Source organism: Ornithorhynchus anatinus, chromosome 11 (genome assembly GCF_004115215.2).
Source record: "Ornithorhynchus anatinus isolate Pmale09 chromosome 11, mOrnAna1.pri.v4, whole genome shotgun sequence".
Lineage (NCBI taxonomy): Eukaryota > Metazoa > Chordata > Mammalia > Monotremata > Ornithorhynchidae > Ornithorhynchus > Ornithorhynchus anatinus.
Window position 1 is genome coordinate 51,298,111 of NC_041738.1, and position 22,266 is coordinate 51,320,376.

Below are 22,266 nucleotides of genomic sequence, written 5' to 3' on the forward strand. Positions count from 1 at the left end.
GGGAGGATGTTAGCGATGTCGTGAAGGTGGGACCAGAGGATTTAGTGATGGATTGAATATGTGAGTTGAATGACAGGGAGGATTCAAGGATAATGCCAAGGTTATGGGTTTGTGAGACAGGAAGGATGGAGGTGCCGCCTATAATGATGGGAAAGTCAGGGGCAGGACAGGGTTTGGGTGGAAAGATAAGGAGTTCTGTTTTGGGCATGTTTTGGACCGTATGAGGTGAGGGGAGGACATCCAAGTAGAGATATCTCGAAGGCAGGAGGAGATACGAGACCGGAGAGAGGGAAAGAGAGATGGGGCAGAGGTCGGGGAGAAACAAGGAGACTACGAGTCCTGTGTGGGACAAGGACTGCATCTGATCTGCTTATATTGTATCAACTCCAGTGCTTGATGAATATTATGATTATTATTATATTATTAAATTACTAAAACACCACTTCAACTACCAATACCGCCATCACAAGCTATTTGCCCCAGCCTTTGACCTTGCATCTTCATAAGGAAGCTACTGATGGGTGAAAAGCCCTCAGTGTAACAGGCAATAGCAGCTCGCTCCAGGGAGGCAAGCAGAAGCTGAGATTAACAGGGAAGTACAGCTTTAGGAGAAGGGACACGGTTCTTTGATGAAACTGGGATGCAGCAGGCTCTGGGATGTGAAGAAGGAAGTAACATAGGGGAGGTACGCATATGCGACAGCTTTGCATCTTGCAATGGTGGTCAATTAGCCAGATTGGACTATTGCTTTCAAGAAAGTTGGCTCAACTGTCACGGTGTCCTGAGGAGAACAGGTTAGTATGCTCAAATGTGGGGACAGTTGGCTCTGGGACTTAACCATGCCCAGGCTGAAGCTAAATTTTTCAGGGAAGTTTGAGGGTACCCTGGTTTAATAATAATAATAATAATAATGTTGGTATTGTTAAAGCACTTACTATGTGCAGAGCACTGTTCTAAGCGCTGGGGTAGATACAGGATCATCAGGTTGTCCCACTTGAAGCTCACAGTTAATCCCCATTTTACAGTGTGGCTTAGTGGATAGAGCACAGGCCTGGGAGTCAGAAAGACCTGAGTTCTAATTCTGGCTCAATCACTTGTCTGCTATGTGACCTTGGTTGGGCAAGTCACTTAACTTCTCTGGGCCTCAGTTACCTCATCTGTAAAATGAGGATTAAGCTTGTGAGCCCCATGTGGGACAGGGACAATACCCTACCTGATTAACTTGTATCTACCGCAGCGCTTAGAACAGTATTTGGCACAGAGAAAGCACTTAGCAAGTACAGCGTGGCGCAGTGGAAAGAGCACGGGCTTTGGAGTCAGGGCTCATGAGTTCAAATCCCAGCTCTGCCACTTGTCAGCTGTGTGACTGTGGGCAAGTCACTTAACTTCTCTGTGCCTCAGTTCCCTCATCTGTAAAATGGGGATTAAGACTGTGAGCCCCACGTGGGACAACCTGATTCCCCTGTGTTTACCCCAGCGCTTAGAACAGTGCTCTGCACATAGTAAGCGCTTAACAAATACCAACATTATTATTATTATTATTAAGTACTGTAATTATTATTAATATAAGGGGGGGGCTTTCTGAACAGGAATGTGCTGAGGGTGGGGGCTGCTGGGAGCTTGGCTGCAGTCCCAGAGCCCTCCACTCCATTAGGAGGGGCAGAGGAAAGCAGAGAGATGATTGCTTCCTTCAGGTGCAGGGTCCTCCCTACACCCCGTAAATCACTCTGAATGGTCCATCGATCGATCGATTGACAACCACTCTCTTCTCCAAGTTGGAATCTTGGTCGGTCTGTTGGTCCATCAGCGCGGTGTACCTCTCTGGATTGTTCGGCCCACCTATCTAGGTGGCTTGGAGAAATCTGAGGCTGGCAGGCAACCCAGAGGCCAAGTTCATCCCCCTGCCTCCAGGTAGGGCAGTTCTAGCCAAAGGTGGGACCTGCACACTTGGCCCCACCCAATCCCGCCCTCCACCCGCGATGCCCCTCCCTCCAGTTCCCTGCCTCCTGCCTCAGAGCACCAGGGCTCAGAGAACGCTCAAGGCTCCTTGGAGAACGAACTCCAGGAAGCTCCAGAGACAGAAGAGAAGGGAAGAACAAGGCACCAGTCCAGGGAAAAGCCTGGAGAATTTGAATGAGGAGAAAAGGCAGAAGACACTGGGCGGACAACCTGGAGAAGTTTCTCTTTATTTGATAGTACTAAAATCCTGCTTTTAAAACAGTTCGTGCCAACAAAGGTACATTAAAAACTTTTACTCCCTTATATGTTTCCTACCTTTTTTTTCCATTTAACTACTGTCCTCTTCATTGCTTCAGTTCATCCTTGGGTCTGCTTTGGGTGACCTTGTGGAAAGAGCACGGGCCTGGGAGTCAGAGGACCTGGTTTCTAATCCTGGCTTCGCCACTTGCCTGCTGGGTGACCTTGGGCAAGTCACTTCATTTCTCTGTACCTCACTTTCCTTATCTGTCTAATTGGGATCCAATTCTTGTTCTTCCTCCCACTTAGATCGCTAGCCCCATGTAGGACGGGGGCTTGTGTCCGACCTATCACTTAACAAATGTCACAATTATTATTGAGTACATCTTCCTTCCAACATTAAGCCACTAAGCAAGGTTTAACTGCAATTCTCAATAGAGCCTGGAGAAGGGGAGAGTAATCAAAGCCTAGACACTGTCACTGAGCCTCAGAAGGATGAATAATCAGGGCATTCATTAAGCACTTAGTGTGCCGCAAGCGCTGGGGTAGATTTAAAATTATGGGATTGGACGCAGGGCTCACAATCTATTTTATCCCCATTTTACAGATGAGGAAGCTGAGGTTAAGTGATTTGCCCAAGGTCACACAGCAGGCCAGTGACAGACCTGGGGCCCAATCCACTAGGCTACAGAGTGTCATGCTCAAGACCTGCATGCCTCAATCCTCTCATTCATTCATTCATTCATTCATTCATTCATTCATTCATTCATTATTTATTGAGCGCTTACCATGTGCAGAGCACTGCACTAAGCATTTGGAATGTACAATTAGACAACAGAGACAATCCCTGCTCAATGACGGGCTCTCAGGAGTGGGGTGCTGGGGTAGTCCTTCGATCATGGAAGGGATCCCCGGGGGAGGGGGAGCAGGTGACCCAGAAAGGAAAGCTGAAATAGATTAGGCATCAGTAAGTTCAAATAGAAAACAACCCCTGTGGGTAGGGAATGTCTCTATCAACTCGGTGGTACAGTACTCTCCCAAGCGCTTAGCACAGTGCGCTACACACAGTAAGTGCTCAAGAAACAGATTGATTAAAAACCCTAAAGTGGCACAGCGGATATTGCCAGCAAACGGATTGACTCCTCCCTCCCTTAAGGAAGCAGCGTGGCTCAGTGGAAAGAGCCCGGGCTGGGGAGTCAGAGGTCATGGGTTCCAATCCCGGCTCTGCCACTTGTCAGCTGTGTGACTGTGGGCAAGTCACTTCACTTCTCTGGGCCTCAGTGACCTCATCTGTAAAATAGGGATTAAGACTGTGAGCCTCACGTGGGACAATATGATTACCCTGCCCCAGTTCTTGGAACAGTGCTCTGCATACAGTAAGCGCTTAACAAATACCAACATTATTATTATTATTAAGAAAACCAATATTCCAGGGGTTATGGATGGGTTTAGGCTGAAGACCCCCGGATGGGTTTGGAGGGAGACCCACAGTTTGAGAAACCAGAACTCTAGGAGAGTGGTCTCCTCGGGGCCCAGTCCAACCTTGCAGCAGAAAGGATGGAGGTCAGACCTCAGAAGGAACTTCCCAATTGCCCGGGTGAGGCATAAAGGCGGGAATGGACTCGTGAGAAGGAAGGGCGAAGAGGGGAAGGGACAGTAGTAGGAGGTGAGAGAGCGGGATGGGAAAGCGAGGAGGCGGAGTCCAGCCTAGGGGTTAGAGCGGGCTGAGCCCGGCCCCACCTGCCCCCACCTCCACCCCCACCCCCGACCCGGCCACCAGGGGGCGCTGCCTTCCCTTGGAGAGCGGACCCTGGCCTCAGGGAAGAGCGGGAAGAGCGGGAATTCCATTCCTTCAGTGGAAATAAGATCTGGACCCGGCTCTTGGGGTGCATCCTCATCGTGTCTGCCCAGGCCCCACGCCCCTCTCGGGCCCACGCAACCGAGGCCACCCACCCCCTCCATCCCAAGAATCTCGCTTCCCACGCTGCCTCGCAACCGTAAGCTCATAGTGGAGTTTACCCACTCTGTTTCGCTGTGCTCTCCCAAGCTCTTAGTACAGTGCCCTGCATTCAGTAAGCACTAAGTAAATATGATGGATTGATTAATTGATTGATTGATTCTTTCTCAAACCCCAGTCCCTCCTCAGAAGGGAACCCCAGGCATCTCCACCTCTTTATCCTGCTTTCGCTCCTCTTTCGGCCCCCCGCCTGACCCTTTCAGTTCTTCCAGAAGCAGCATGGCCCAGTGGCTAAGGCATGGGCCCGAGAGTCAGAAGGTTCTTATGGGTTCTTGTCCCGGCTCCACCATTTGACTGCTGTGTGACTTTGGGGAAGTCACTTCACTTCTCTGGACCTCAGTTACTTCATCTGTAAAATGGGGATTGAGACCGTGAGCCCCACATTGGATAGGGACCGTGTCCAACGTAATTTGCTTGTGTTCACCCCGGTACTTAGTACAGTGCTTGGCACATAGTAAGCGCTTAACGAATACTGTCATTATTATTATTATTATAAATCCCTGCTCAGAACCCGGGGGCTCTGAGCGGCCCTGCGAATCCCATTTATTGCACAGAACCGAGGCCCTCTGCTTCCCGGTCCACATTCTAGGACTCTGGTTGTTTCCAGAGCTGGGGTGACTGATTCCCTTCCCCCATCCCCCAGCCTCCAGCCTCCCCCCCAAGACTGAGTAGGGCAACAGATCCTGGGAGTAGGGGAGAAAGCAGGGGGTGGAAGAGGTTACCTGGGGTATATTTGTGTGGAGACAGCTAGGAGTGAGGTGGCTCTGGCACCTGGGTCCTAGTCGGGATCAAGGGCTGAGGGGACCCAAAGTGGGGAGGGAGGCAAGAAGGGGCCAGGGACTCAGAGAAGAGGAGTTGAGTTCTTCCCGTGAGCTGGGCCCCGGGGATTAGAGGAAGCAAAGGAGTCGCCTGCCCCAACCGGTGTCTCCCGTTCTGACGTCAATCTCATTCCCCAAATAACTTCCTCCCCGGAGCCAGCTGCTTCCTCCTGCTGCCCCTCATGTCCCTGGACTCTGATGGGGGGTGGCTTCCCACCTCCCTAGAGGAATGGTGAGCCGATGACCAAATTTTCCCAGTACCCGGCTGCCCCCCAACCTGGCCTTATTCTCTGCTCTCCCCTCCAAGACCCCGGCTCCTTCCAAGATCCATGCATCCTGTCTCCACCCCCAGCTCTGCTTCTCTCCCCCAGAACTCTGCTCCTTTCCCAGAAACCAGGTGTCCGGCCTTCCCAAAAGACAGTCAAGAGAAGATAGGTGAGATCCACTGCCCCTTTCACTAGGGAGGGACAGAGCTTCATGAGAGGGAGGGAAAGGGAGAGAGGGAGAGTCATGAGAGGGAAGGTGTCAGACTCCTTGGGATTATGGGGGCTTCGGTGGAGCATCTCGTTCCCCTATTCCTGAGTTCAGGGGGTTCGGGAGAGACGGGGTCATTGTGGTGTCAGCTCTGCTTTGGGAGATTCCAGTTCCTGAAGGAGAGGTAATGGGAGGGAACTGGGTGGACTGGTTTGGTGACATTTCCGAGCAGACAATCACCTCCTGGATATAACTCCCAGATCCATGGAGACGAGATCTCAGTGCTCCCCAAGCCCTGTCGGCCCCCCCACTCCTTCCCAGGACCAGGCGCCCCAACCCCTAGGGACCAGGTACCTGGAGCAATGAGCCCTCTCCGAGGTTTCACCATCTTCTTCCTCCTGCAGCTTGGTGAGTCCCTGGGGGTTGGGGACACCGGGGTTCTGGGTGAGGAGGAGCAGGAGTTGGGCGAGGAGGGGAAGGCTGGTGCCTGAGCTCGGGGGAAGAACTCTCAGTTCTAGTTTCCCTCCCTTTCCTTCCTCGTCCTTGATTGGCTTCTCTGCCTTTCTTTGTCTTTCCTTCCAATCCCCTTTTCCCTTCTCTCCCTCTCTCCCGGCCCCCCTCCCTCTGGCTCCCTTTCTCAGCCTCGTCTCTGTCTTGTTTCCTTTTCCCTCTCTTTCCCCCGACTCTCCTTTTCTCATCTGTTCCCTCTCCTTCTCCCTGACTCCTCTGCCCTCTCTCCCCGCCTTCGGCCCCCGCTTCTCGGCCCACCCCCCCGACCTCGGGATCTCCTCTGCAGGAGCTGGACTTCGGGAGGTGCCAGGGGGCCAGATGGGGTGTGGGAGCTGGAGGGACGCGTCTGACAGGTTCCACCCCAAGCCCAGGTGGATCTCTCTCGGTGCCAAACCAGGAAGGTTTCTGGGAGTTCCCGGAATACTGTGGGAATCTCAGACTGGAGAGCAGGATGCACGGGGGTCTGAGTGGAGAGTGAGATCCTGGCAGACCCGGGGCTGGCCTGGGGCCTCAGACCACCTCAGACAGGGAGGGGTGGGCAGGGGTCTCCGCCTCCTACTCCAGGCCCACTGGAAGACCTTTTTCCCTTCCACCTTCAGCCCGGTTTCTCATCCCTGGCCAGAGAACTGGGCTCTTGGGGCAGGGGGAAGGGCCAAACATTTGGATTGAGAGAAGGTGTACTGCACTCTCCCAAGCGCTTAGTACAGTGCTCTGCACACAGTAAGGCTCAGTAGATACTATTGATTGAGCGATAGGGTGAGTGAAGTCTGGAAGGCAGGCAGGGCTGTGGCAATGCGGGGCAATGTGAAGGTTGCCATGGGTGACCAGTCACTGGTGGTGGGAGTGGGGAGTGGGGAGCAGTGAAGGGGCCCCTGAGCCCTGCCCCTATGGGCAGTGGGTCGAGAGAAGGAAGAAGGTATGCAGGTGAGGAGCAGGGCACACAGGTGTCTACTATTGTCCAGCTTTTCCTAGCCTCCCTGAACCCCCTCACCGCTGCTTGCCGCACTCGGTTTGAGAAGGAAGCTTGGGTTATTGGGTCTGAGAGGAAGAGGGGGTGGGGGGGGGGAGAAGAAGGAAGAGGAAGAGAACCAGGAGGAGGAGGAGGAGGAGGAGGAGAAAGAGGAGGAGGAGAGAACTTGTTACTCCTGCAGCAAGCAGGGAATTTTGATCTTGCCTTTTTTCCGGACACAATCTGGAGACCAAGTCCAAGCCTGGACCTCTTGTGCCACAGCTTCCAGACACCAACTGGACCCAGCTAGAGCTTGTTGGGTTTGCTGTGGGGGTGGGGCCGGCCAACCAGGAACAGCCCCCCGGCGCCAGCTCAGAGCGCTTCCCTGGTCCAAAAGGAGCCCTGTGATCCGGGGAGGGGAGGGCTGGGACCAGCTCCAACCTGTGTCTTAATCTAGCTGGACACCAACCTGCATTGACCCCAGAAAGGGTCTGAAATCATCTCAGCCCAAGCCAGGAGCAGGAAGGAAATCCTGAAGCAGCTCCAGACCCAAGTGGGGTTCAAAGGGGTGGGGAGACCTTGACGGAAGGGGGTGAGTGATGGGGAGGGAAGAAGTCTGATCCCGGAGATGGGGTGCCGGGCCAAAGAAGGGCAGGGGCCTCTGGGTAAAGTGTGCAACCTCTGGGGAGAGCCCTTGGAGATGACATGCCAGGCAGAAGGAGGGCAGAGGCTTCTGGGTAAAGTGGGCAACCTCTGGGGAAAGCCCCTGGAGATGGGATGCCAGGCAGGAGGGCAGGGGCTTCTGGGAAAAGGATGCGACCTCTGGGGAAGGTCCCTGGGCTCCAGCTCAGGCTTCGTGGGAAGAGAAGGGAGGGAGGCCACAGGGTTGTAGAAAGATGGGTGGGGGCAGGGTGGGGAACTGTCCGCCCCCACTCTGCTGCTGAGCCCATTTCTCAACCCCAGGTTCAGAGGGGTCAGGGCGGGTTACCGGCTCCTGGCCGAGCCACCTCGTCAGAGCAGGTCACGGGGCAACTCAGGGGACTGGGGGAGGGGAAGCACTGGTCATGCTGGGAGGCAGGACTCCCAGGTCCTTGGCAGGTGGGAGGTTGGTAGACCACCAGGGAGCTGCCCCTCTCCCCAAGGATGCTTTCAACCTCAAAAATGTTTTTTCATTCTACTTGCCAAAGCACATTCCTCTTGAGAAGCAGCTGCACTTCCCTATCCCTATATCACCTGCTAGGCCCCATCCAGGTCATCTAGGGCTGTGGATCATGACGAGGGCTTCATTTCAACACTGGGTGATACCGGCAGGTGGAGGTGGGAAAGCGCCCCTTAGTGGAGATGCAAATTCTCTCTGGAATTTTCGTCGTGCCCTGTGGACCGGCTCCCGCCCAGAGCCTATCCTCACCATCCCCAGCCCCCGCCTCTTCCCACCTTCCTGAGCCCCCACCCCACTCCCGGAGCCTTAGCCTGCTGCCTCCCAGGCCTGACTCTCCCTGTGGCAGTCAACTGCTGTAAGGGTAATTGTTTTTCATTGAGATTAATAACTCCTTTCAAAATCATAATAATGATATGTAATTAGGTTTAATGACTCCAGGTATTGTTGTGTCATTATGGTTATTATTGATGCCAGTAAGAAATAGTGAAATCCCGTTCTTAAAACAAGAGGCCACGGGGGCTAGGAGAAAGAGCCTTGGGCAGGGGAGTCAGGACCTGTGAAATGCAACTTTCCCCCTCTGTTATTCTATTCGGTCTGCTTGTTTATCTGTCGGTCTGTCTGACTGTCTGTCTCTACCTCACTCTTAATCACCACATCTTGCTCCTCCTGTCTCACTCCAGTTGACCTTGTGCCTCTGACTGGAATGCCCTTCCTTTTCACATCCAGCAGACCACAGCTCTCCCCTTCATCAAAGCCCTTCTGAAATCACATCTCCTCCAGGAAGCTTTCCCTAATTCATCTCATAGGTCCCCAACCTATTTCCACCAGTAATTCCACATCAGCATTTCCTCATCAACCACTTGGGTTCTCATACTACCCCATTGCACTTATGTACATATCTTTATGCTCTATTGTTTCCTCCTATCCTTTTTTAAATGGTATTTGTTAAATTCTCATTATATGCCAGACACTCTACTAAACACTGGGGTGGATACAAGCTCATCAGGTGGACCCAGTCCACGTTCCACCTGAGCCTTAGAGTCTTAAACCTCATTTTACAGATGAGGGAACTGAGGCACAGAGAAGTTAAATGATTTGCCCAAGGTCATAGAGCAGTCAAATGGCGGAACTAGGATTAGAAACCAGGTTCTGTGACTCCCAGACCTGTGCTTTTTCCACGCGGCCATGCTGCTTCTTTAATCCTGAAATTTATTTTAGGGTTTTTCTCCCTCACTAAATTGTAAGCTCCTTAAGGGCAGGGATCCTGTCTACTAACTATATTGTACTCTTCCAAGTGCTTAGTACAGTGCTCAGGATGGAGTAAAACCAAATTCATACTATTTGATTCATTGTTTGGATCTTTCAGAGACTTAGTTTCCCCATATTTTGGGAACTTTTTTCTTATTTCAAAATCTCAGCTTGACAGGTGGAGGAACAGACCAGAGAAGCATTTTGAGCTGTTCGAAAGTACAGATTAATCTGTCAATCAAAAAACAGTATTTACAGAGCACCTGATCTGTGCAGAGTACTGACCAAAGCACTTAAGAGAGCACAGTAGAGTAGACATGATTTCTGCATTCATGGTTCTTACGATCTAGTAGGGGAGCCAAGCACTAAAACAAATTACAAATAGGAGGAAGAAGAAGTGGATGAGTGTGTGAGTTAGATGGAATGTTGTTCTTTTTTGTCCCTTCACGCATCCCCTGTTCTAACTGTCCCAGCCCCTCTCAAGGACATAATGGTTTAATTATTCGGACAAACAGTAATCAAACACTCGATCAGCTACTTCCTGATGCCCTGGTGAGTCTATTCAAACTGGGTGGCTATTGAAATTCCCATGACAGGCTCAAATCGGCCCAGAACCCTGGATTTGGGGGGAGTGATTTAACAACAACGAAGAACAACAATAATAAAAAAAAATGGTAGTTAGTGCTCAGTAAATATGCTGATGATAGAACCCTATTAGCAGAAAGTGAAGATTTGAAGGGCTTATTATTAAAAGTTAAGAAACAGAGCAAAAAGATAGGCCTATATTTGAATGTAAAGAAAACGAAGATCACGACAACTGGAAGTTTTAACACATTTGTAGTGGATGGAGAGAAGTTTGAAATAGTTGACAATTTTTCTCTCCTGGGATCGATAATAATAAAGGAACTAGTAGCCAAGAAATATGCCGAAGATTAATGTTAGGAAGACTTGCTGTGAAGAGCCCGGAAAAAGTCAAGAGATGTGCTGATGTAACAACTGTCACCAAAGTACAAACTGTCAACTCTATGGTGTTTCCAGTGACACCATATGGATCCAAAAGCTGGACAGTGAAAAAACAGGATAGAGTGAACATCGATTCTTTGGAAATGTGGTGTTGGAGAAGGCTTTTGCAAATACCATGGAGTGCCTGAAAAACAAATAGATTTTGGAGCAAATTAAAACAAAGTGGCCTTTGGAAGGTCAAATGACTCGACTTATATAAACATATTTTGGACAAATAATCAGGAAGACTAATTCTCTGAAGAAGACACTAATGCTAGAGAAGTCCAGGGAAAACTTGGAAGAGGCCTACCAGCTGCTAGATGGATAGAAATCATAACAGCGATAATGGAAGAACCATTAGACAGGTTGCGGATTATGGCAGAGGATAGGACGTTCTGGAGAAAGAATATCCGTGGAGTCGCTATGAATTGGAAACAACTTGATGGCAGTTAGTAATAATAATAAAAAAAAATGATTGATTGATTAAGAACTTACTATGCACCCAGCACTGTATTATGTGCTGAAGTAGATGTGAGAAAGCCAGGTCGCACATCTGGCCAGATCAGTCATCTGAGGAATCCTCAAACTGGGCTAATTGGGGCAGCTGAGCATTTTGCTCCAGCACAGGTTGTTAAATGCTGGAAGGGACTTGGAAGGAAGATGCTGGGTTCTTATTGAAGATAATAATAACAAAAACTGCAGTATTAAGCACTTATTATGTGCCAAGCACTGTACTAAGTGCTGGAGTGGATACAAGGAAATGGGGTTAGATACAGTCCCTATCCCAAATGGGGCTCCCCCATTTTACAGATGAGGTAACTGAGATCCAGGAAAGTGAAGCGATTTGCCCCAGGTCACACAGCAGTCTTGCTCTCGGCAGACTGACAGGAAGGGACCCTTTGCTCTGGGATGAGTAAGGAGGCCGGTTCTGGGCAAGAGGATGGCACAAGAGCTCTGGGGCTTCTTGGGATTCAGTCACAGAGGAAATGGAGCTGCCCATGTAGTGGGAGGGGTGGAAGTCAGACCTTGGGGGAAACTTTCCAACTGGGTCAAGTGAGAGGTGGAGGACTAGGAAAGCCAGGAGCACTGTGCACTCCCTCATCTCAGGATAGGAAAGTGACCCCTCCTGCCTGTGCTAGGGGAGAGACTCTCCTTCTCGGAGGCAGGGGGAGGGATGGAATGACCACTGGAGACACTTCCATGGCAGAGAGGTGAGGAATTTGCAGCTGGAGAGCTCTCTCCATGGGGTAGGTGAAAGGTCTCAAGAACAAGAGGATGCTTGCTTGTAGTTTTTAGTAAGCACTTACCAGATGTCAACTACTGTGCTAAGTGCTGATTGCTGGAGTGGATACAAAGAGACTCAGATACAACACAGCCCCTGCCCCACACTGGGTTCACAATTTAAAGGACAGGGTGAGCAGGTATCATATTCATTCATTCATTCGATCGTATTTATTAAGCACCTACTGCGTGCAAAGTACTGCACTAAGTGCTTGGGAGAGTAGTAATAATAATGATGATGGTATTTGTTAAACACTTACTATGGGCCAAGCACTCTTCTAAGCGCTGAGTATAGTATCCCCACTTTACAGATGAGGAAACCAAAGCACAGAGAGGTTTTTAAATTGTAAGCCCTGTTTTGGACAAGGGACTCTGTCTGATCTGATTAGCCTGTGTTTAGCACAGCAGGTCCTTGGCACAGAGTAAGTATTTAATAAATGCCATCATTAGGTTAAGTGACAGGCTCAAGGTCACCCAGCAGACCAATACAGAGCTGGGACTTGAATTTGGGGCCCTTGACTCCCCGGTTCTATGCGACACTGCCTGTCCCAGCTTGCCTATATGCTTAGGACCAGAAAGGAATTAGGGCGGACTCAAAGGGAATCAGTCAGCAGGCTTAAATGAAATAGACTATACTATACTCTTCCTCTCATCTAGTCTCTTTGACTTAGTTCTCAAGGGATTCTGGGAAACACTAGGATGCTTGTGGCAGACACAGGTAGGAGGGGAACTCTGGGGAGGGGAACGGAAGATAGGAATAACTCCAAGGATAGGAATAACTCCGAGGAGGGAGGTTTTGGCTAATGGAGGCAGGCCAGGGCAAGTCTTAGTGCCACGGGGATGTTCCCAGCCTGAAACTCTTGATCCAACTGGGTAGTTGTCTCAGCCCTCCTGTACTCATCCTCCCTGTCTGTCAGTTGCAGGGTTGCCGGAGGTGGAGCTGAACAGAGGTGAGTGTCCAGGGCCCTGTCCTGAGGTGGGGAGGAGATCTGATGGGCTTGGAAGTGGAAATGGAGGGTGATAAGGGAATGTGTGTGTGCGTGTGTGCTCACTCTTAAACCCCAGGGGAAGCTTCAGATTTTGGGGGACTCATGGCCCAGAGAAGCCCAGAAAATGGAGCAATTTTCTTTAAACCTGTGGCAGAATCTCTCACTGGGTGAGACAGATACCCTTATAGCTCAAGGGCCACCTCCCTAACTAAGAACGAGGGGGACCCCTTAACCACAGGGTGGATTTTTCCACAAGGTGGAAAGGCATTTGGAGTCCAGGGGAATCTCAAAACAGGGAATTGAGGTAGAGAGAAACAGAATCCCAAATGGAAAGGAGAAGCAGGTTAGAGGACTGAAATCCAGAAAGAGGAGGAAACAGCACCAGAGGGTGGGGAAGGAGAGATGAGACACTAAGAAAGAAAACCTCAGTCCCGAGAAAGAAAGGGAAGAAATGCCTGCCTGCAGGGGAATTAGAGGGGAGGGAGGAGATGCTCAGACACTAAGCAGAGAGGGCTCCAAACACTCTCACATCTATTATCTGATTTGTTACCGTGCCCATCCCTTTGAGGCAGGGAGGGACAGGGATTAGGTTACACGGTACAGATGGGAAAACTGAGGCCCAGAATGATTAAGCATCTTGCTTGCGGTCACACAGCGGGTCACCTGCAGAGGCAGGACTGGCACGCAGCCTCTTGGGTCTTCCTACCCTGGACCTCAAGGAAAGACCTGGTACTGGTAGCAGGGGATGCCTGAAGGGAAACTGGGTGGGGAGGAGGGGTGAACGATCCCTTCCTGTTGCCTCTCCACAGTATGCGGCCAGCCCCGGATGCTGAACCGCATGGTGGGTGGGGAAGATGCTGAGGAGCAGGAGTGGCCTTGGCAGGTGAGCATTCAACGGAACGGAAGCCACTTTTGCGGAGGCAGCCTGATCACCGAGCAGTGGGTCATGACGGCGGCACATTGCTTCTCCAAGTGAGTCCGAGACCCCCCGGCCCTCCCCTGCCCCGACCCTCCCTTCTCTCTCCCTGCCCATTTTCATCCTCCTTCCTAGATTAAGGCACCTCTTGACAGGGCTCTTATCTGGTTTCTTAGTCCTTCCCTCCTCCTTCTGCTCTGGGACTCGCCCCGGGCTCCCTGCTCCTTTTTGAGAAACAACGTAGACTAGTAGAAAGAATATGGGCCTTGGAGGCAGGAGACTTGTTTTTGTTTTTTCCTGGTATTTAAGTGTTTACTATGTTCCAGGCAGTATTCTAAGCACGGAGGTAACTAATCCTATCACTGCCACTTTCCTACTGGCTGAACTTGGACACTTTTTTATGGTACTTGTTAAGCATTTATGATGTGCCAGGCCCTGTACTAAGCACTGGGATAGATACAAACTAATCAGGTTGGACATAGTCCATGTCCTCCAAGGGGCTCGTAATCTCAATCCCCATTTTCTCAATCCCCATTTTACAGATGAAGTAACTGAGGCCAGAGAAGTGAAGTGACTTGCCCAAGGTCACGCGGCAGACAAGCAGAGGAGCCGGAATTAGAACCCACTTCTCAGTGTACTCTTCTCTGTGCCTGTTTCCTCATCTGTCAAAAGGGGATTCAGTACTTGGTCTCCCTTTCACTTACGCTGTGAACCCCACATGGGACAGAGACTGTGTCTGAGCTGATTACCTTGCATTTAACACAGCACCTGGCATGTAGTAAGTGCTGAAGAAATACCAAGATTATTATTACTGTTACTCCTACTCTACGTAAGCAGCATTTTCCAGTAAGTAGCCTGGCATAGTGGATAAAGCATAGGCCTGGGAGCCAGAAGGTCATGGGTTCTGACCCCGGCACTGCCACTTGTCTTCTGTGGCCTTGGGCAAGTTACTTCACTTCTCTGTGCCTCAGTTTACCTCATCTGTAAAACGGGCATTGAGACTGTGAGCCCCACATGGGACAGGGATTGTATCCAGCCCAGTTTGCTGGTATCCACCCCGGCGCTTACAGTGCCTGGTACACAATAAGCATTTAACAAATACCACAATTATTATTATTATTACCTACTTGCCTCATGCACCTGTCCCCATTCAAGACACCAAACAGCCCCCTGGCTGGGAGTTGGGGATGGGCTCTGTGCTCCTTGCCCTTCTTTCTTGGGTCGCCTTTGATGGCAGCCCCATTGAGAGCTGCGGTTCCCCTCCTTTCCCTCCTGTACCCCACCTCCCACTCTCATACTGCCCATCAAGAGCATTTATTGAGGACCTACTGTGTGCAGAATAGCATATGAAGCGATTGAACCATGACCTTTATTTTCGAGGAGTTTACAGTCTATCAGGGAAGACAGGCATGAAAATAAATTACAGATAGGAGGTAGTAAAGGAGTACATAAGATTACGTAAATACATTAAGGGCGCAGCATGACTTAGTGGAACGAGCTTGGGCCGGCGAGTCAGAGGACTTGGGTTCTAATCCAGAATCCACCATTTGTCTCTTGCATGACCTTGGGCTTAACTTTTCTGTGCCTCAGTTCTCTCATCTGCAAAATGGGGATTTTTAATGGTGTCTGTTAAGCCCTTGCTCTGTGCCAGAAACTATACGAAGTGTTTTGATAGATACAAGGTAATCAGGTTGAACATAGTCCACGTCTCACATGGAGCTCACAGTTTTAATCCCCATTTTACGGATGAGGCAGCTGAGGCACAGAGAAGAGTGAGCCTCATGCAAGACAGGAATTGTGTCCAACCTAATTAACTTGTATCTACCCCGGTGCTTAGAACTTATGGATGGAGTAAGTGCTTAACAAATACCGTTAAAAAATAGTTAAGTGACTTGCTCAAGGTCACACAATTCAATGCCTGTTCTCCCTCCTACTTAGATTGTGGGGCCCACATGGGTCCTGATTACTTTGTACCTACCCAGCACTTAGTACAGTGTTTGGCATATAGTAAGTGCTTAATATACCACAGTAAGATATGTACAATAAGTGCTCCAGGGAGAGAGGTGAGTATTTAAGTGCTTAGGTGGGGTGGAAGTTCTGAAGTAGGAGTTGTGGAGATATAAAGTTGGAGAGATAAGAAACTCTCCCTTGATCTCAGGGACCCTATTCTCCCCCCCACCTTCAGTTATCACCCTATCTCTGGCCTATCATTCCTCTCAAAACTCTTTGAGCAAGTTTTCTACACCCACTGTCTCTACTTCCTCTGCTCCAGTTTTCACCTTGTCCCTCTCCAATCTGGTTTCCACCCCCTTCACTTCAGGGAAACCACTCTCTCTAAGGTCACCAAAGATTTTCTTGTAAAATCCATCCAAAGGTCTCTATTCCATCCTAATCCTTCTCAACTCTCAGTGTCCTCCTTGAAATATTAACCAACCTTAGCTTCGCTGACACTGTCTTCTCCTGGTTCTCTTATTTCTCTGGCCGCTCTTTCGCACTCTTTTGCAGGCTCCTCTTCTGTCTTCCACCTTCTATTAGGGGGGGGTCTCTCAAGCCCCAGTTCTGAGTCCCCTTCTATTCTCCATCTACAAACACTCCCTTGGAGAATGCATTTGCTCTCGTGGCTTCACCTACCATCTTTATGTGGCTACCTTCCAAATCTACCTCTCCAATTCTGACCTCTCTCTTCTGCAGTCTCACATTTCTTCCACCCTTCAGGACATTTCTACTTAGATTTTCCTCCATTACCTCAAACTTCACATGATCAAAAGAGAACTCCTCACTTTCCCACCCAAACTCTGTCCTCCTCATACCTTTCTTATCACTCTAGACAACACTACCATCCTACCTATCTCAAAAACCCATAATCTTGACATTATCCTCCACTCTCCTGTCTCATTCAATCCACGTATTCAATCTGTCATCAAATAGGTTCAGTTCTCCCTTCATGACATTGCTAAAATCTGGCCTTTCCTCTCTATCCAAGCTGTACCATGCTAATCTAAGCATTTGCCATGTCCTGCCTTGGCTACTGCATCAGCCTCCACGCTAACCTCCCTGTTTTCTCTCTCTCCCCATTTCAGTCCATATTTTTAGCTCTGCTGCCTAGATCACTTTTCTAAAAAACATTCAGTCCACATTTCCCCACTCCTCTAGAATCTCAAGTGAAGTGGTTAGTGGTTAGTTTACCCATCTACCTCCACATCAAAAGAAACTCCTTTACCATCAGCTTTATCTTATCTCTATGATTTCCTACTCCAACCCAGCCCATACATTTTGCTCCTTTAATGTCAACCTATTCATGGTCCCTCGACCTCATCTATCTCATTGTCAAACCCTCACCCATGTTTTCCTTCTGGCCTGGAACTCCCTCCCCATCCATATTCACCAGATCACCACTCTCCCCACCTTCAAAGCTTCATTAAGATCACATCTCTATACGACACCATTCTCAATTAAGCCATCTTTTCCCCCAACTCCTTCTCCCTTCTGCATCACTTATACCCATGGATCTTCACTCCTTACACACTTGATATCCACCCCGCCCTCAGTCCCACAGCATTTATGCACATATCTGTAATTTATTTATTTATATTAAGTCTGTCTCCTTCTCTAGACTGTAAGCTCATTGAGAGTAGGGGATGTATCTATCAATTCTGCTGTACTGTACTCTCCCAAGCAGTTAGTATAGTACTCTGCATACAGTAAGCACTCAATAAATGCCATTGATTGATTGACTAATAGATGGCAGAAGAGGACTGAGTGCCTTAGAGTTTCTGTCGATTCGGACAGGAATGGGAAACCACTGGAGGTTTTTGAGAAGTGGGAAGGAAACAAAATGATCAAGGCAGTAGAGTGAAGTGTAAATTAGAGAGGGGAGAAATTGGAGGCAGGGAGGTCAGTGAGAAGTCCAACGCAGTAGTCAATCCAGGATATTACAAATTCATGAATCAGCATGGTGATTCTTCTTAGAGAAGAAGAGATAGAACTTAGAAATGTAGTGGAGGAAAAAAAGACTGAATTTGGGTGGGGGGTGAAAGAGCAAGAGGAATCAAGGATGCTGTGGGAAATATGAGGAGTCTGGACCTATTGAACCTGTGGTGCTGGTGAGGCATCAGTGTAAAAATGTGCTGGAGGCAGAAGGAAATGTGACATTGTGAAGGAGAGAGGCCAAAGGTAGATTTGGGCATCATTCACAGAGAGATAGTAGATGAAACCAAGAGAGTTGACAAGCTCCCTACTGAGAAGGGAAGGGGGCCAGAATAGAGTTTTGGGATACATCCCAAAATTCAGGCTTGATCTGTCAAAGAGAAAGAGGAGGATCGTCCAGAGAGGTAAAATGTTGGATTATGCTTCCAGGATTTGGGAGTGTCAAAGGTAGTTGAAAGGTCAAGGAAGATTACAACACCACAGAATCCATTAGATTTGGAAAAAGGACATTCTTACTAACTTTGGGGAGAGTGAGAGTCAGCAAGCAAGAGAGAAAGAGAGAGAGAGAGACCTCAGTAGTGTAAAGGGGGCATAAAGTTGATTTTAGAGGCCAAGAAGGGTACTGGAGGAGAGGAAGTGGAGGCGGTGTGGGTATCTATAACTCATGCAAAGAGTTTGGGCAGGAATAGGAAAAATGAAGTGGGGTAAGAGCTGGATGATGCAATGGTGTCTAGAGAAGCCCTTTATAGTTCTAAGAAGATTTGGGTGGATTTTAAGGCATAGGACAAAGAACTATCATCAGGTGAGTGAGGGAAGGGAGAGGGGAGGCATTGGTGGTTTCAAGAGGGAGTTACAAATCTGAAATGTTGGGAGGGAGAAGTAGGCATGGGGGTCAAAAGAAAGAAGTGCTGATGATCACGAGAGAGGGCACTAAGGATGAATTTGAAGTGGTTGAAGTTGGCCCAAGTCATCCTGTGGCATAATCACAGGAGTGGAGGGAGAGGACTGTGGAGGTGATTCGGGGTTTGGGGTTGGTGATGCGAGACTGATGGAGGATCAAGGCCCCAAAAGGCAGATTCTCCAGATTGAATTCATCCCCTCCCTCCTTTGGCCTCTGTGTAAATATCCCCTCCCTCCACACTTCACTCTTCTCTTTTTAAGCATTCTGACCCAGTCCCAACCTCCTACTTCCTTTTCCCAGCTCCCCCTGGGGCTCAGCCTCTTCCATTCCTGTCAGCTCGTGATACTCCTCTCCAGACCCAGAAGCCACTGGCCGATGCTCCCCCGTGCTCCTCCTAGCCACCCCCACCCCAACTTCCTCTGTCCTAGGTCAGCCCCGGGGACATCTCTCTTTAGCAGGTCCTTCCTCTCACCCCGGTTCTCCCTCTCTTCCGGACAGCACCTCGGACACATCCCAGTACCAGGTCTTGCTGGGGGCGAGGCAGCTGGTGAACCCAGGCCCCCACGCTCTGTACGCCAAGGTGATGAAAGTGGAGAGCAACCCGCAATACAGTGGCATGGCCTCGAGCGCTGACGTGGCCCTCGTCAAGCTGGATGCTCCCGTGAACTTCACTGACCACATCATGCCCGTGTGCGTGCCGGACCCTGGGGTCGACTTCCAGGCGGGGATGAAATGCTGGGTGACAGGCTGGGGCAGCCCCAGTGAGCAAGGTACTGGGTCCGAGGGGAGATGAGGGTCGGTTCTCAGGGAGATGGCCCTTGGGATGACCGTGGAGTGGGTAGCTAGCTTGAGAGCAGGGATCGTGACTAACTACTCTGTTGTACTGTAAATTTCCCCAGCATTTAGTGCAGTGTTCTGTACACACTAGGCCTTCAATAAATACGATTGCTTGATTGATTGGGTGTTGAAAGGGATGGATGTGGGAAGATGGAGAGATAGGGTGTGGAAAGCAGGTGAAATCCTTTCTTTAGGAAGGCAGCTGCATCTAGGGAAGAGCATCAGAACAGGGAGGAATGGGGAAGGGAGAAGGGAGGATCTGAGTGTAGCGATGAAAGACTGAAGTCTTGGAGAAGAAAGCCAGAAAATTTTTCCTGAGCACTCATCTCAGGGCTTTCCTTCATGCTCCCCCCAATCACCCCCTCCACCTATTTGTGTTGGGTCTGTCCTCCAATAAAGGAAGGGAGGCCTAGTGGAAAGAGCCCAGACCTGGCAGACAGAGGACCTGAGTTCTAAACCCAGCTCCACCACTTGCCTGCTGTGGGACTTTGAGCAAGTGACTTAACTTATCTGTGCCTCAGTTTCCTTATCTGTAAAATGGGGATTCAATACCTGTTCTCCTTCCTTCTTAGACTGTGAGCCCCATGTGGGACAGGGACCATGTTTGACATGATTAACTTGTATCTACCCCAGTGCTTAGAACAGTGCTTGACACATAGTAAGTGCTTAACTAATATCACAATTTGTATTATTAAGCCACTTTCCCCTACCTCAGAAAATCCCCCTTGCCCAACCCCTGCCTTTTCATCTTGTTTTCCAGCTCATCCCCTGTTGTCTTTCTCTCCTTGCTCTGTTGTGGAAGCAGCATGAATAGAGCACTGGCCTGAGAATCAGAAGGTCACAGGTTCATATCCCAGTTCTGCCACTTGCCTGGTGTGTGACCTTGGGCAAGTGACTTAACTTCTCTGGGCCTCAGTTACCTCATCTGTAAAAAATGGGGATTAAGAGTGTGAGCCTAATGTGGAACAGGGACTGTTTTCAACCTGATTAATTTGTATCTACCCCAGTGCTTAGAACAGTGCTCGGCACATAGTAAATTCTTAACAAGTACCATTATTATTATTCTGGGCTTCTTCTCCAAGTTCTCCCCTTCTCTCTGAAATGGGCAACTCTGGGATGCAGAACAGGGATTGGTCGGGGTCGAGGATAGAGAAGGTGTCTCACAGTTCCTACATGCCAAATAGGATCCGGTGCTGCATTTCCAGTCCTGATCAGCTTGTGGTCCACCCTAACACCCTACTCTTTTTCAGCTGATCTCTTGCAGAACTGGTCCTCCAGTGGCAAGGGGGCTGGAAAGCCACGGAGGGAGAGGGGGTTGTGGGGAAATCTGAATAGAGCAGCTCAGGGGCAACAGGAAGAAGTCAGGATGGGTAGGGTTGGGAATGGCTAAGCGATTCTCCCTCTCCACGGAGGACAGATGAGAAGAAATGGGTTGACCCTGCAGTAAGAGGGATGGAAGTTGGACTTTAGGAATTTGGAAAGTTTTCCAGCTGGAGGCAGGGGATCTGGGAAAGGGCCTCAGAGGGGAGAAAGGTGACCCTGGAGGGAATCTCAGTCGCCTCTATCTTCCTCTTCCCACCAGATCGTCTGCCCAACCCCCGCATCCTGCAGAAGCTGGAGGTTCCCATCATTGACACCCAGAAATGTAATGTCCTGTACAGCAAGGACCCAGAGAACGGGCTGCTCCCCAAGACCATCAAAGATGACATGCTGTGTGCTGGCTATGCTGAGGGCAAGAAGGATGCTTGCAAGGTGAAGGGGTGGGGGCTGGGCCTTGGTCTGGGTATGCGGGAACAGGTGCTGGTGGGACAAGTGGGGGTGGGGAGGGGGCTAGAGAGCCTGGCAGGAAGGACATCAGGGTTATAGGAGGGGCAGGGAGTGATGTTGGGAAGAGGTGGGGCTAGAACACCAGATTCCAGGGCAGGAATGGGCTTTGATGAGTACCCTAACCTGCCCCTCTCCCCCTTTAGGGTGATTCTGGGGGTCCCCTGGTCTGCAGATTTGGCCAGACCTGGCTGCAGGCCGGCGTGATTAGCTGGGGAGAAGGTTGTGCCCGCAAGAACCGTCCAGGAGTCTATATCCGGGTCACTGCCCACCACGCCTGGATCCATAGGATCATTCCGGAGCTGCAGTTCCGGTCGGGGTCTGGCCGGAAGAGAGACCCCAGGCAGTTCACCAGTCCCAACTTTGCCTCCTGTCTGGCAGCTCATACCCTCCTCCTCGGTCTCACCGCTATGCTCACCGTCCTCTGAGCCTGCCATGCCCACCTGACTGCCTATACCAACACCCTTCCCCTCCCGCTCCCCTCTTGCCCTCGGGGAGGTTAACCCATGCTGAAGGCATCCAGGGGGGGATGACCCTGGGCTCTCTGAAAACACCTCGTCCTCTCCTGCTGGAATGGATGGAGCCTACTGGGCGGGGCGGGGGGCACTGGGGAGCTGGAGCCAGCTGGGGCACTGAGGCTGGGGAAGGGAGACGTTGGCACTTCTGGGGGCTCACAGAGGGTCTTGATCCCCCGGCCCTGAGCCGGGAGGGCTGATGAGGGGAGTAGGCAGTTTGGCAGGCCACCTGCCCCAGGTCAGATGACACTGTACATTTGTAAATAGCTCGAGATTTGCCCTGTCTGCAAAAAGGCCCAGTTATTTTTATTATACTCACCAATCAATAAAGACTGTAACCTCTTCTCCTAGCTCTTTTCAAGTGGTTGGGAGCAGGGCCCTCAATCCCAGGAGGAGGAGGGAGAGGGAAGGGCTGTGTGTATGTGTGTATTCGTGTATGGTGCTTGTTGCCAGGGAGGGCAGGGGACTCCTGCTTTTGGATTTGGCCTGGGTGGGAGCCAGGGGACCTGGTCCTGTGGCGGTGACAGGTTCTGGAGAGGAGCGCGGGAGGGATTGGGGCAGGAGGAGGCAGGGAGCGTGTCTATCAACTCTGCTGTACTGTATTCTTCCAAGCACTTAGACCAGTGCTCTGCACATAATAAATGCTCAATAAATACCATTAATGATGATAAAGATGATGAGAGCAGTGGCCACTGAGAGCAAG

The 22,266-nt window shown here is 50.3% G+C and overlaps 1 protein-coding gene across 1 annotated transcript; it reads left to right on the plus strand.

Moving 5' to 3' along the window:
• The first annotated feature begins 5,867 nt into the window (after positions 1–5,867).
• Positions 5,868–21,695, plus strand: PRSS27 (serine protease 27). Its single transcript, XM_029075645.2, has 6 exons — positions 5,868–5,913; positions 12,572–12,604; positions 13,453–13,615; positions 18,886–19,157; positions 20,807–20,976; positions 21,195–21,695. Exons 1-6 carry the CDS (start codon positions 5,868–5,870, stop codon positions 21,474–21,476), a joined length of 966 nt encoding a protein of 321 aa, XP_028931478.1. The 3' UTR covers positions 21,477–21,695.
• Positions 21,696–22,266: the final 571 nt, after the last annotated feature.

Coding starts and splice junctions, on each gene's coding strand:
- PRSS27 (XM_029075645.2), top strand. CDS start 5,868: ATGAGCCCTCTCCGAGGTTTCACCATCTTCTTCCTCCTGCAGCTTG. Junction 5,914..12,571: donor CTTCTTCCTCCTGCAGCTTG/GTGAGTCCCTGG, acceptor CCTGTCTGTCAG/TTGCAGGGTTGCCGGAGGTG. Junction 20,977..21,194: donor GCAAGAAGGATGCTTGCAAG/GTGAAGGGGTGG, acceptor CTCCCCCTTTAG/GGTGATTCTGGGGGTCCCCT.